General features: G+C 48.9%; 1 protein-coding gene across 1 annotated transcript in view; it reads right to left on the bottom strand.

Moving 5' to 3' along the window:
• SQSTM1 (sequestosome 1) overlaps nucleotides 1-12,514 on the bottom strand; it is a 16,499-nt gene extending 3,985 nt beyond the window's left edge. Inside the window, exons 1-7 of the mRNA XM_037501293.2 lie at nucleotides 12,257-12,514; nucleotides 10,144-10,239; nucleotides 9,401-9,630; nucleotides 9,156-9,297; nucleotides 7,959-8,039; nucleotides 766-980; nucleotides 350-545 (exon numbers count right to left, since the gene is read on the bottom strand). Coding sequence (XP_037357190.1) covers nucleotides 350-545; nucleotides 766-980; nucleotides 7,959-8,039; nucleotides 9,156-9,297; nucleotides 9,401-9,630; nucleotides 10,144-10,239; nucleotides 12,257-12,461 — 1,165 coding nt within the window. The 5' untranslated portion in view covers nucleotides 12,462-12,514. The remainder of the gene's footprint in view (nucleotides 1-349; nucleotides 546-765; nucleotides 981-7,958; nucleotides 8,040-9,155; nucleotides 9,298-9,400; nucleotides 9,631-10,143; nucleotides 10,240-12,256) is intronic.

Here is a 12,514-nt window from a genome sequence, read left to right as displayed (position 1 = left end):
GGGACACTGGCCGATTACTGCTCTAAGGTCAGCACTCCCCATGTGCAACATGAGGATGGACTCCATGTCTACCTTGAGTTGGACATGGACATGCCAAAGCCAGTGCCACCCTCTAGGCCACATCTGCCTATTAGTCTGTGTATGGATGTTAAGTTTTAGAAATTACTCAAAGTAGTTGAGATTATTATTCCTCAGATACAGACACAAGAGGACAAAACAATTCATTTTACCTCATGTCAGTAGACAGGCCCTGTAGTAAAGGCCATGACAGCTCTTGATGTCTACAAGCACATGGTAAGATGCTCTGAAGAAACAAAGTCAACAGACAAAACTGCTTGAAATCACTTGCCTGGTGGAAGATGTGGATACAACGCAGCTTCCTTTAGTCCTGTGGGTCCTTCCTGGGAAGGATCCAGAGTGCTTGGCCCTTCAGATTCAGGCATCTGCAGAGACTGGAGTTCACCTGTAGATGGATCCACTTCTTTTGAAGACAAATGAGTCCAGTCATCATCTCCTCCTGAGCAGTTATCAGACTCCATCTGTTCCTGGAATAGAAGCCCCATGAGTGTGCTAGGGACATATGACTGCAGCCTCAGTTCCTGGAAGAGTCTGCTATAGAGGACTGAAGGAGCTACGGGCAGTTTTCTTTACAAGATCTAGAAGCAAAGTTCACAGAATGCAATGCACATTGTGACAAAAATGGGGTCCCCTGACTATGGAAGAGTTGGGGAGGGGTTCTGGATGGGTTGTTGAGAGAATGCTTGCCTCAGACTGAACCCCCGACTCCAGAGCTATCTTCTTCATTTGCTCTGCCAAACACTGTGCTGCACCCTCCACATCCCCCTCTGATTTGTTGGGGTCAGAAGAGCAGCTGCTTGGCTGGGAGCTGCATTTCTCTTCAGTGCTGGAGCTGCTTGTGGAGACAGGTGTCAAGCGGCTTCTTTTCCCACCATGTTCCACATCAATATCAACTTCAATGCCTACAGGCCAAGGAGGAAACAAAAACCTATAAGTCCTTCAGAGCCTTACCTGAAGGTCAGGCCAGCGAATGGGTGAACTTGGACTCACAAAGCTCCTCCACACTCCATTCTCATGTCTGATGGGTCAGGACAGTGGTGGATGGTGGCAGTTACTATGCAGGTGCAGATGGTGAAGTTTACTATAGAACCCAGCGTCACAAGGCCAGCATGGGATGTGCCAGGATTCCACCCCAGCTGCCAGAAGGCAAATGGATTGCCATCTCTGAGCTTCAAAATGGTCCCAAGAGCTGAACTCCCAACATCCTGGTCCCATATCATCTTGGTTTCTAGAAAAACTACCCACATGTCCACCTTATTGGTCCTGTCTCTTCCTTACACTTAATAAAACATTAACCTTAGCTAACATCCAGGGCAGTCTGAGAGTCAGAAAGTCCATAAAGACCTTATTTTTTCTGACCACACAGGGCAGAAGCTGCACAATAGGCAGGACCCAGCCCTAGAGGCAGGATGCAAGCCAAACAGCCCATGTGCCACAAGTGAAATGGAAAACACATTTCAAAGCTAAGAATCTCTATAGGCAGGCGAGAGCCTGAACAAGCTTGTATGAGGCCCATGAGGCTGGAAAAACAGGCCCAGTGTCTACCTCCAGTCTTCACACTCTGGGGAAAACAGAGGTGAGCACAATCACCCACAGCTTCTGACTGACTTTAATTTATCAAAGGACTCCAGGTCTACAGCTTAGAGTCAAGCAGTGCCGAAAGGCTATGGTGAAGATTCCTATCATCCACCACCACACAGCCTGGCCAACTCTCCAGTCAGTGCTCCTTCCTTATTATTCAAGTTGATTGCTTATTTCTTACTCTACAAGATCAACCTGTGCCTCCCCTTTCCTTATTTCAAAAGCCCGATCTTAGGTGCAAACAACATCCCATGTTTGTATTAGTACCATTATATAAATATTGCTCTTGCAAGGCCAATTAGTGCACTTGACTCTTCCCTTGTAGGATGTTTTGAGTTTTGTACTTAGTGATACCCTCTTTCTTTGCTAAATCCCCCACATTCTCCACCAGCTTCTCCAGAGTTCCTACTTGAGTTGAGCCCATCAATATCTCCTTAGTTCTAGTTTCCCAGAGGCCAGCCCTTGGCGCCAGCCTCCAGCTCACGCCCAGGCTGGCAGCACTCCAGGCCGGCAGCACAGCACCTCCGCTGGGCTCCTCTTTCCCTTCGTCATGGCGATGCCCTTGGTCCTCCCTCTGCGGCGGGCCCCCTTTCCAGTGCCTCGTTCTTGATTCTGGTCAGAGAGAGGGTTGGAGCTCACCCAGTTGGCTTTTCCTCTTGGCACGCAAGTGCATGCTGTAGGCTCCTAATACTTAGGCATCCAGTTCAAGCAGTGGCCCTATCAATAGGCCAAGACTGACACACAGTCTCAGACATGCCAATTAAGACCTTGCATACCTAGAAACAATTTTATTCTGGCTTCATACCTGATTATTTGTGCATAGAATTCTAGGCTGAAAGACCATTTTAACTCAGACTTTTGAAGCCACTGATTGTTCCACTGTCTTCTACTTCCCAATAATGTCTTTGTTGTCCCAAACCTTTAAGGTGGCCTCGAGAGCTGCAGGGGCCTCTCTTCTTCCTTCCATGGGCTCTGACACAATAACTTCGCAGTATTTTTCAGTCACGGTAAAAGGCAATCGGGGTCCCTTTATCCTAGAGGTTTGTATCTTTCTGCTGCCAAGACATTGTGTTTTATTCTTTGTTAATTTCCTCTCTTCAGTTCTGTTCTTTCTGGAATTCCTACCCATTCCTATACTGGGCCTCTAGGATTAAACTTTGAATTTTCTTTCCTGCCTTTTGTTTTGATTTTGGGATACTTCCTTCAAATGATCTTTAAATCTTTTGAAGTTCTTTTCCCCTGCTATTATTCTTTTTATTTCCAGGAATTCTTAATTCTGTCCCCATTTGTTATCTTGTTTTGGTATCCTGTTCTTCGTTTTTCATGCATACAAGTAACTCTTGTATCTCACTCAAGGTTGTTCACATGCTTTTTCCTGTTAGTCCTTCCCCCAAGTTCATTCTTTTCCATGTGTAGAGATTTTCCCCCAGAAAAGGCCAGTAAGAAGTCCTCTCCATGAAGCCAGGGTCATTAGCTGCCCTCCACAGGACTGTGTGTCCAGCCAGGGCATGAGGGAGCCCAGAGGGTGGAGGCGTGGAGTACGTCTCCAGTGCTATCAGCCTCTCCTCAGCAGCAGCTCCCCGGCTCCTGCTGGAACCACAGCTCATTCTTAATGCCTCACCCTGCCCCTTGTCCCTGCTGTCCCTAAGGGTGACACTTACTTGGCTGAGATGCTACAAGAATTAAACATCACATTTCCTACAAGGGTTCACAAGGGCCATCATCTGCCTAAGTGGGGTCCTGAAGTCTCTACGTGATCTTTAATGGGATCTTCAACCTATCCCCTTGTTCCCTGGGGAACAATAGTCTTGCTCCTCGCCAGTATCCCTATGTAGGCACATGGGTTTCAGATGCCTCCACTTTGCTGCTTAACTACCCTCCTATCTTCCTAAGTTTGAGGACATCATTTTATCTTGTCTTCTGTTACTTTTTTCCTTTGCCCAAGTTGCTTTATTCTCTTTTAATACCTTTACTGTTACTTTAGCAGGGTCTGAGGCGTGGGCACAGATTAAAAAAAAAAAAAGTTTAGGGCCTCCCAGGTGGCGCAACGGGTTAAGTCTCAGCACTATGAAGCTATTGGCAGCCACTGGAGCACAAGTTCAATCCCCAGCCAAAGAGCTGACCCACATGGCGCAGCAGACCTCTCCTGACGCTCACTGCCTCCCTCAGCGGTGTATTTCGGTCAATCCACCTGTTCTGCTCCCCACTCTGTCTCTGGTGAATCCTCTCACCCCCTTACTCTCAAACCTCTGGCCTGTACCCCAGCTCTTATATGCACATATATAAATAAATCTTAACAAAAAAAAAAAAAAAAGCTTAACTACCAGAACTCCTGCCTGCAGAACTTACAACAGTTTTTGCCCTGCTGCTCCCAAAGCCTGTGTGTGTGAGGGATTTTTATTAAAGACATGTGATGTGAAGGGTCCTGCTGTTCCATCCTAGATGTCACTGATTACAACCCCAAGCCAGGCAGAGTCCTGGGAATTGGCAGTGTACCTGCTCAGCTGGTTCTCACAGCACTTACCCAAAGCTTTTGTTTTCACCTTAGGGTGAAAACACAATGTCTTTCTTAGAAGTCACTAAGCCCACACAGACTACCTCCATGAGGCTGTCACTGACTCCTTCCCCTTGAGGCCCTGCTTTGGGAACAGTCCTTTCTGGGCAGTTAACATTGTGAGTCATACTAGGTATTAAGTTCTTCATCAAGGGAAGGAAAACACCCATAACTCCAACAATAGAATTTAATCAAAAGAGTCATCAATTCCTCGAATGGTTCTCTGCAAGTGAAACTACTCAGTGGCACAGTTGACTGAAGTTTCCCATGTTCAGTAGTGCTCCAGATACTTCCCTAACTGATCAAGAGCAACTCTATCCACTTTGAAAGATCTGAAAATGCCTTTATCCTTATCCCCAAGACCTCTGAGCACTTACAAAAATTATTCCCATGTGTCCCAAGAGAGGAAGCAAGGTCCTGAAACATCAAGTGTGACCTAGTGTCACCTGAGAATCCTTCAAAACACAGCGCCCAGGCCCGCCCCAGACCCACTTACCAGAACCAAGAAAGCAGGACCTGGGAGGAAAGCTGCAGTGTTTCAAGGCCCAACCTAGACCTAGACCTGGTTTTGTGATGGTCTAGGTTGTCTCCCTCTTCTAGTAAAGGACTTTGTCTTCAGAATAATTTTTAATCAAGTTGCCATACACTAAAATATACACCAAAAAAGCCCTGTGTTGGTGATTCTGATGTTCAGCCAGGCTTGTGAAGGACTGTTCATTAATGCTTTCGAAGGAAACACGCTTCTCATGGCATCTCAGTTAAGAGCCCATTAGATAGAACACTGGTCCCCAAATTCTACTCACTCTCTCAAGCCTTTGCTATGCCTGATGTGAGTGGCAGGTAGGGCTTAGGGTTAGCTCGTTTCCCTACTCTGATCCGAACACTGCTCCACCATCACATTCTCCTTAGAAGGCACTAACAATATCAATTCTTTGTTCTCATTCTCTTGAGGGCCTTTACCACCAGCACAGAAGCCGTATGTTTTATGCAGCAGCAAAACCCAAAAATTACTGCTACCTAAGCAGAAATGGCCTCAGGTTGGAGGCAATGGCTGCTATACCCTGTGAAGCACAGGGTGGATGGGGGGGCAGAGTTTGAGCCCCTTTCTATCAGCAGTCTTTCAGATACTGGCCATCATTTTTATTTTTTTATTTCTTTTTTAAATAAATTTTATTTTTATATTCCCCATACAATTGCAACCCCCTTATTTTGATCCCAATCCCTCCCCTCCCTGCCCCCCCACCCCCCATAGAGTATCTGTGGCTCATAGTTTTTTGTTGATTTTGATTTTCACTTTCTTACAGTTATTCATTTTCCTGGTCCCTTATTTAAGTTTTCTAGATTCCTGCTATGAGTGAGACCATCCGGTATTTTTTTTTCTTTCTGGCTTATTTCGCTGAGCATGATCCCTTCCAGCGCCATCCATGTTGCTGCAAACTGCATGTGTTTATCTTTTTTGAATGCTGAGTAGTATTCCATGGCGTATATGCACCACATCTTGATCCAGTCAACTATTTGTGAGCATTTGGGTTGTTTCCAAAGCTTAGCTATTGTAAACAGTGCTGCTATAAACATAGGGGTGCAGGTGCTCTTTGGAATTAATGTTTCTGTGTCCTTTGGGTAAATACCTAGGAGTGGAATTGCTGGATCCTATGGAAGCTCTATGTGTAGTAGGTCCAGAAATCTCCACACAGCTCGCCATAGTGGTTGGACCAGTTTGCACTCCCACCAGCAGTGCAGGAGAGTTCCTTTTTCTCCACACCCTCGCCAACATTTGTTGTTGCTAGGTTTTTGGTTTTTTTTTTTTAAGATTTATTTATTTTTATTGATTGATTGATTGATTGATTTATACATACAAGCACTGGGTACAGTCAGAAGCGGGGGAGGGTGAGAGAATTCACCAGAGCCAGAGCGGGGAGCAGAGCAGGCAGAAGGACCGAAGTACACTGCTAAGGGGAGCAGCGGGCGGCAGGAGAGGTCTGCGCGCCATGTGGGACCCTCCTCCGGTGGCCGGGGAGCAGCCGGGGATAGAACCGGCGCTGCAGAGGCTGCGGGCAGCTTCGCAACCCAGCGCTCAACCGCTGCGCCACCGGGGAGGCCCTAGTTTTTTTAATATGTGCCATTCTCACTGGTGTAAGATGGTATCTCATGGTAGTTTTGATTTGCATTTCCCTGATTACAAGTAATGTTGAACATTTTTTCATATGCCTATTGGCCATTTGCATTTCCTCTTCAGAGAAGTTTCTTTTTAGTTCTTCTGCCCATTTTTTGACTGGATTATTTTCTTTGTTGTTGAGTCTCATCAGCTCTTTGCAGACTTTTGTGATCAGTGCTTTATCATTAGTGTTGTGTGCAAAAATGTTCTCCCAGTTGGTGGGGTTTCTCTTTTTTTTTGTTATTGTCTCTTTTGCTGTGCAGAAGCTCTTTAATTTGATGTAGTCCCAGCTGTTAATCTTTGCCTTCACTATCACTGCTTTGGGTGATGTGTCTGTAAAGATGTCTTTGATGTGAATATCACGTAGTGTTTCGCCTATATTTCCTTCTATGTATTTTATGGTTTCAGGTCTTATGTCTAGTTCTTTAATCCATTTTGAGCTGATTTTTGTGTATGGTGTGAGGTAGTAGTCAAGCGTCATTCTTTTGCATGTAGCAACCCAGTTTTCCCAGAACCATTTATTGAACAAACTTTCTTTGTTCCAATGCATAGTCTTTGCTCCTTTGTCAAAGATTAGTGGACCATAAATCTGTGGGTTTATTTCTGGATTTTCTATTCGATTCCATTGGTCTGTGTGTCTGTTCTGGTTCCAATACCATGCCCTTTTGATGATTATGGCTTTGTAGTATAGTTTGAAGTCTGGGAGTGGGATGCCTCCATTCCCTTCTTTTTTTTTCAGGAGGGCTTTGGCTATTCGGGGTTTTTGGTGATTCCATATGAATTTCATCAATAATTGTTCTATTTCTTTGAAGAATGACATTGAAATTTTTATTGGAATAGCATTGAATCTGTATATTGCTTTTGGTAGGATCTGGCCATCATTTTTAGACAAACTGGTAAGCATTTCCTGCCACAGCAGTCACAAAAATGACTCTTTGAGTCCGATCACTGCTTCATGTAATCTAGAATCAGAAGTCACTTGCATCAACTGCCTGACTCTTACTGTCATGAGGTCTAGTCCTGTAGCACCCACATCCTTTTGAAACCCTCACAGGTAACACCAGGTCACACCGCTGTGGGAGCGCACACTGTAGTTCACACCTAGAGACTGCCACTAAACCTGACGCATCACACAGAACACCTCCTCCATTGCTCCCACACCTGGAAAGGTTACCTCCCCCCCAAAAAAAGGGAGGGGGAAAGAAAAGAGGGATGGCAAGTCAATTAACTACTCACCCAAGTCCTTGAGTAAACCCAAAGGCTCACCTCAGGGTAAAATGCAAACTCTTCTTCCCCCAAAGGAGAGAGAGAAATTAAATTGGGAGGCCAGCCCTTCAAATGAGATTAGTAACCCTATCTATTAGATCATCACAACGAACAGTGGCTGATTCCACTTCAATCCATTTGGAAAGAATCTGTCAGGGAATTGAACTATGAGTGGCCTGTGGTGCAGCGCTTGACAAAGGTTGAACTGAGGCAACAAATCCTTACCAGTCTCAAGCGTACATCAGTTACCATTCCTCTCCAGTACCCTACACACTGAGCCACCAAATGCTCTCATCTCAAAGAACAGGCAAGGCAGCCACTTACCCAGAGGGCTGAGGGCAGCCGCCACGCTCTCCCCTACATTCTTGAGGAAATTCACACTGGGATCCTCTGATGGGCCAGAAGCTTTGATTTTAAAAACAAAAACAAAGATATATTTAATCCAAAGCATATTTCTCAGCAACTGATCCCTGACACAGGCCTATCATCTTCACCCGGGTCCTTCCTGACAAACTCATAGCCTTATTGTCTCGCCTCCACTGTGGAGCACACCCTCTACCCCATTATCCTCCGAGCCCTTCCCCTTTGTCTGTGACCCCTGGTGTGCAGGAATCCCATGGAGGGCTCAGCACACACTGTGTAAAATACTGACCACATCCCTGATATGTGATTTACTCCAAAGCAAAAAATAGCTCCACTTTTGTCTCAAAGGATAAGGTGAATCAAAGGACATAATAAGATTAATAAAATTAGAAAAAAAAACAGAATCCAAAAATCTAGAGTGCGAGTTACATGTAAATGTTTAACTTTGTAAATTTGTAAGCTTTTAACTTTGGACTCTTATTTACACAGTTTGTACAAACTTGACTTTGACTTTCCTGACAGCTCACACGCAAGAGAAGAGATTATGGGACAAAAATGCAGGTGCTGGGCCTCCCCTGTGGCGCAGCAGTTGAACGCTGGGCTGTGAAGCTCTACAGTGCTGGTTTGATCCCCGGCCGCCGGGCGAGGGACCCACATGGCGCACAGACCTCTCCTGCCACCCGCTGCTCCCCTCAGCAGTGTACTTCGTCACTCTGCCTGCTCTGCTCTGCCCCCTGGCTCTGGTGAATTCTCTCACCCTCCCGCGCTTCTGACTGTACCCAGTGCTTGTATAAACAAATAAAGAATTAAAAAAAAAAATGCAGATGCTAGAAGGATCTCTCTCCCTGTGTGTGAGGCTACCTCATAAGGGCAGCACTGTGAGTCAGGAAAAGGAGCTGGTCTAGGTTTACTGCAGGTGAATTAGTTAGGTACCTCAATGTTCCCATTTGTGAAATGGAGAGAATACCACCACCACCACCACCACCACCCCCCCAAGTTGGCAGTGTTTTGTGAGGATGATATGATGGCTATGACATACAGGAACAGCAGGAAATCATGACCCATGAAGGCTTGATGAATTCCACTGAGGTACAGACCCAGCCCTCCAGCCCTTGGCCCTTCCACCTTGCCTTTGAGAAGCCAGCGGCTCAACCTCACCTGAATCTGCTGTGGGGCTGGCACGGGCATCTCCTGCTCGAGGGGGCCGTGGGCTCCAATTCCCTGGTGGGCCCATCTCCCAGCCAGGCCACCCGAAGTGCCCATGTTTCAGCTTCCGAAGCCAACGGCTGTGCGAGAAGCCCTGGAGTCAAGCAAGCAGAGGGGTCAGGCAGTGCGAGGTCAGGGGGCTCCTGTCACCCAGTGCCCACCGTAGCCCACTGAGTTTACAGGGAGGACCCACTCACCTCAGAGAGGTTCGTGAAGGCACTAGGGAAGGCAAGCTTGCTGTGCTCCCTGTGCAAGCCCTTCCCTTCACACACAGCACACAGGTCATAGTCGGGGCAGACCCTACACTTGTAGCGTGTCCCCACCACCGGCCCATTGCAACCATCACAGATCACGTTGGGGTGCACCATGTTGCGGGGTGCCTCCTGAGCACATGGGGGTCGATGGTCCCGCCGGCACTCCTTCTTCTCTGTAGGGAGGGCAGAGAACAGTGAGGTCCAGCACCCTGAAGTCTCCTGCTCGTTCCCACTACAGGGCTATCAGAGCAAGCCACTGGCCCTGCTTTCCAGATATGGAATCCATGCAGAATTCAGTTGTTCAAGTAACAATTATAAAGTGACATGAGAACCTTCCAGGAAGTTCCCAATCTCTGTGCCTGCCACCCAGGCACATGTGGCCCAGGCAGGAGAAAAGCAGCAGGGAGCTGTGTCTGTACACCGCTGACCTTGTGCTTCACCAACATAGATCCCACAGCACCCCCAAAGTGCCCTAGCCCCACAGACTTAGTCTAGGCACAATTCAGAGTGAGCCTTCGGACCCTCCGACCCCAAGCCCTATGGACACCTTGGATATGGACTCCTTTTTCAAGCCAAACACAGCAATGACCATGCCAGTCTTAAGTAGCTCACAGGTGCCTTACTCCTTCTTTGTGGAAACTTGTGTAACAGATATTCTTAGGACCCCAAAGCAACCCCTTCCTTACCTTTAATATAAATCCGGAAGATGTCATCCTTCACGTAGGACATTGCCATTGTCAGCTCCTCATCACTGGAAAAGGCAACCAAGTCTCCATCCTCATCTAGATTGTTTAAAAGACCGCACATGAGGCTCTCCCTGGTGGCACAGGGGTTAAAGACACAGCACTATCAAGCTATCGGCAGCCACTGCAGCACAAGTTCAATCCCCGGCAGACCAAGGAGCTACCCACATGGCGCAGCATACCTCTCTTGTCTTGCCTGCTGCTCCCCTCAGCAGGATATTTCAGTAGATCCACCTGTTCTGCTCCCCACTCTATCTCTGATGAATCCTCTCACCCCCCGCACCTCTGGCCTACACCTGAGTTCTTGTATGCATAAATAAGTAAATCTTTAAAAAAAAAAAAAAGACTGCACATGAGCATCCAGGGCTTCTCAGAGGGCCACAAGCTGCTGCTATATAGGGCAGAGGCCAGTGCTAAAGAGGCACTTGCAGAACTATCATCTGGAACCCTCTTGTCTGAGCCAAGGGGAGCGAGACTGATGTACGATGGCTCATGCACAGTGACACTGAACTCAACCTGGGTCTGGCCACCACAACAAGCAAAAAACATGCACGCAGAGGTAGCATCGGGTAGCAGTTGGCTGCCAACCATGCAGCTCCTGGGCCAATTACTCCTTCAGAAAGGTGCCACTGAGTCCAAATTCAACAAGGCCCAGGCAGATCTTCGGAAAACCCTACCTGTGACCTGCTCCTAGAAGGTGCAGCCCCTCTTCAAGGGCCTTGGGCCCTTGACGAGCCCATCTGACTGCTCCTTCCCAAATGAAGCTAAAATTATTTGTGCAGAGTCTCCAGTTTTCAGAAGTTGACACACACAGTAGGATGAGCACCACCACACAGGCCAAACCACACATACATCTGTGGGTTGGCCGGTCAGTGGGTCACTAGATGCAACATCTGCTGCAAGAACAATGTCAAAAGGTGGAAACAACCCAAACTTCTGTCAATTAATTAATAAACAAAATGTGGTGTCCATAAAATGGAGTTATTACTCAGCCACAAAAAGACATAATGACACGATGGTACAGCATTGTAAACACTGAAAAGTCAATTCAAAATACATGCTTTAAATGAAATATCCAGAATATGTTTATCCAGAAAAGATAATGGTTGCTAAGGAATGGGAGGACGGAGACCAGAGGCTAGCTAAACGGTACAGTTTCTTGACACGGTATTGCGAAGTTCTAAGATTGTGAAGATGGTTGCACAAATATGTGAATATGCTAAAAATTGAGCATTTTAAATGGGTGAATTGTAGGGTATGTGAAGTATACCTCCACAAACGTATAACAAGAGCAGCAAAAACAAAACAGGATCTGGCAGCTGTGCTGAGCGAGGTCCGGGACCGCCCACGGGGCCGGCCTCGGCAGACCACTTCCCTCCAGCCACAACCACCTCCCCAACCCCACCCCTAGCGGCCACCAGTCACACCAGTGCAGCAGGAAACTGAGCTGGCTCCTAGGTCTCGTGTGTGAACGTCCATTTGTCCTCTGCGTGAGGGGTAACGCCTGGAGGAGGCTGGGGCGTTCCCTGGCCTGAGGAGGTCTGTTCCCCACCGCCCTCCCCACTGACGGCGGGGGCCCAGCACCCCTTGTTTGTTTACGTGCGTCACTCCTCCCCCGTCCGCCCTGCTCCACCACCGCCGGGTCGAGGTTCTCTCTGGCATTACGCGAACCCCCACCGGGCGCTAGTTGGCCCGGAGTCGGCAGCAGCAAGATCTCAACGTAACCTGAGCGCCCGCCTGCCCACCCTGTGCCCGCCGCGAGCCGACAAGGACGCCCCAGCCTGCTGCGCCAAGACCTGCTGCATCATGGCGGCGGGGGGGCTCGGGGAGTCGGGGAGGCGTCCGACGCCCCCGGCCTGAGGGCCGCTGAGAGCGCCCGACCGCGCCAGGCCCAGAAAAGCCGGCTTCGGTCTCGAGGCCGGCATCCGAGGTCGACCCGGGGCCCACGCAGACCAACGCCCGGCAGCAAACGGCCAGAGCCGCCCTCCTCTGCCGCCACCAGGCCTGAGAGCGCGCCGGGGCCGCTCCGCCCGCGGCGGGGAGCGCGGCCACTCACCGCGGTAGTGCGCCAGGAAGCCGCCGGGCCGCAGCGCGGGGAACAGCGCGGCCACCCGGCTCAGCAGCCGTTCGCAGGGCGGGGGACCGGACGCGGCCTCGGCCTCCGCCTCGGGCTCGGGGCTGAAGCAAAAGCTGAAGCGGCGGATCTCGCGAGCCGCGTCCTCCTTGCCCAGGAGGTAGGCCTTCACGGTGACCGCCGCCATCGCCGCGCCGGCGCGCCGGGGTCCCACTGGGCGGCGGCGGGCGCGGGCGCGCG

Source organism: Talpa occidentalis, unplaced genomic scaffold (genome assembly GCF_014898055.3).
Source record: "Talpa occidentalis isolate TD23 unplaced genomic scaffold, MPIMG_talOcc4v2.1 talOcc4.9, whole genome shotgun sequence".
NCBI classification, from domain to species: Eukaryota; Metazoa; Chordata; class Mammalia; order Eulipotyphla; family Talpidae; genus Talpa; species Talpa occidentalis.
This window is presented reverse-complemented; position numbering and strand designations above follow the sequence as displayed.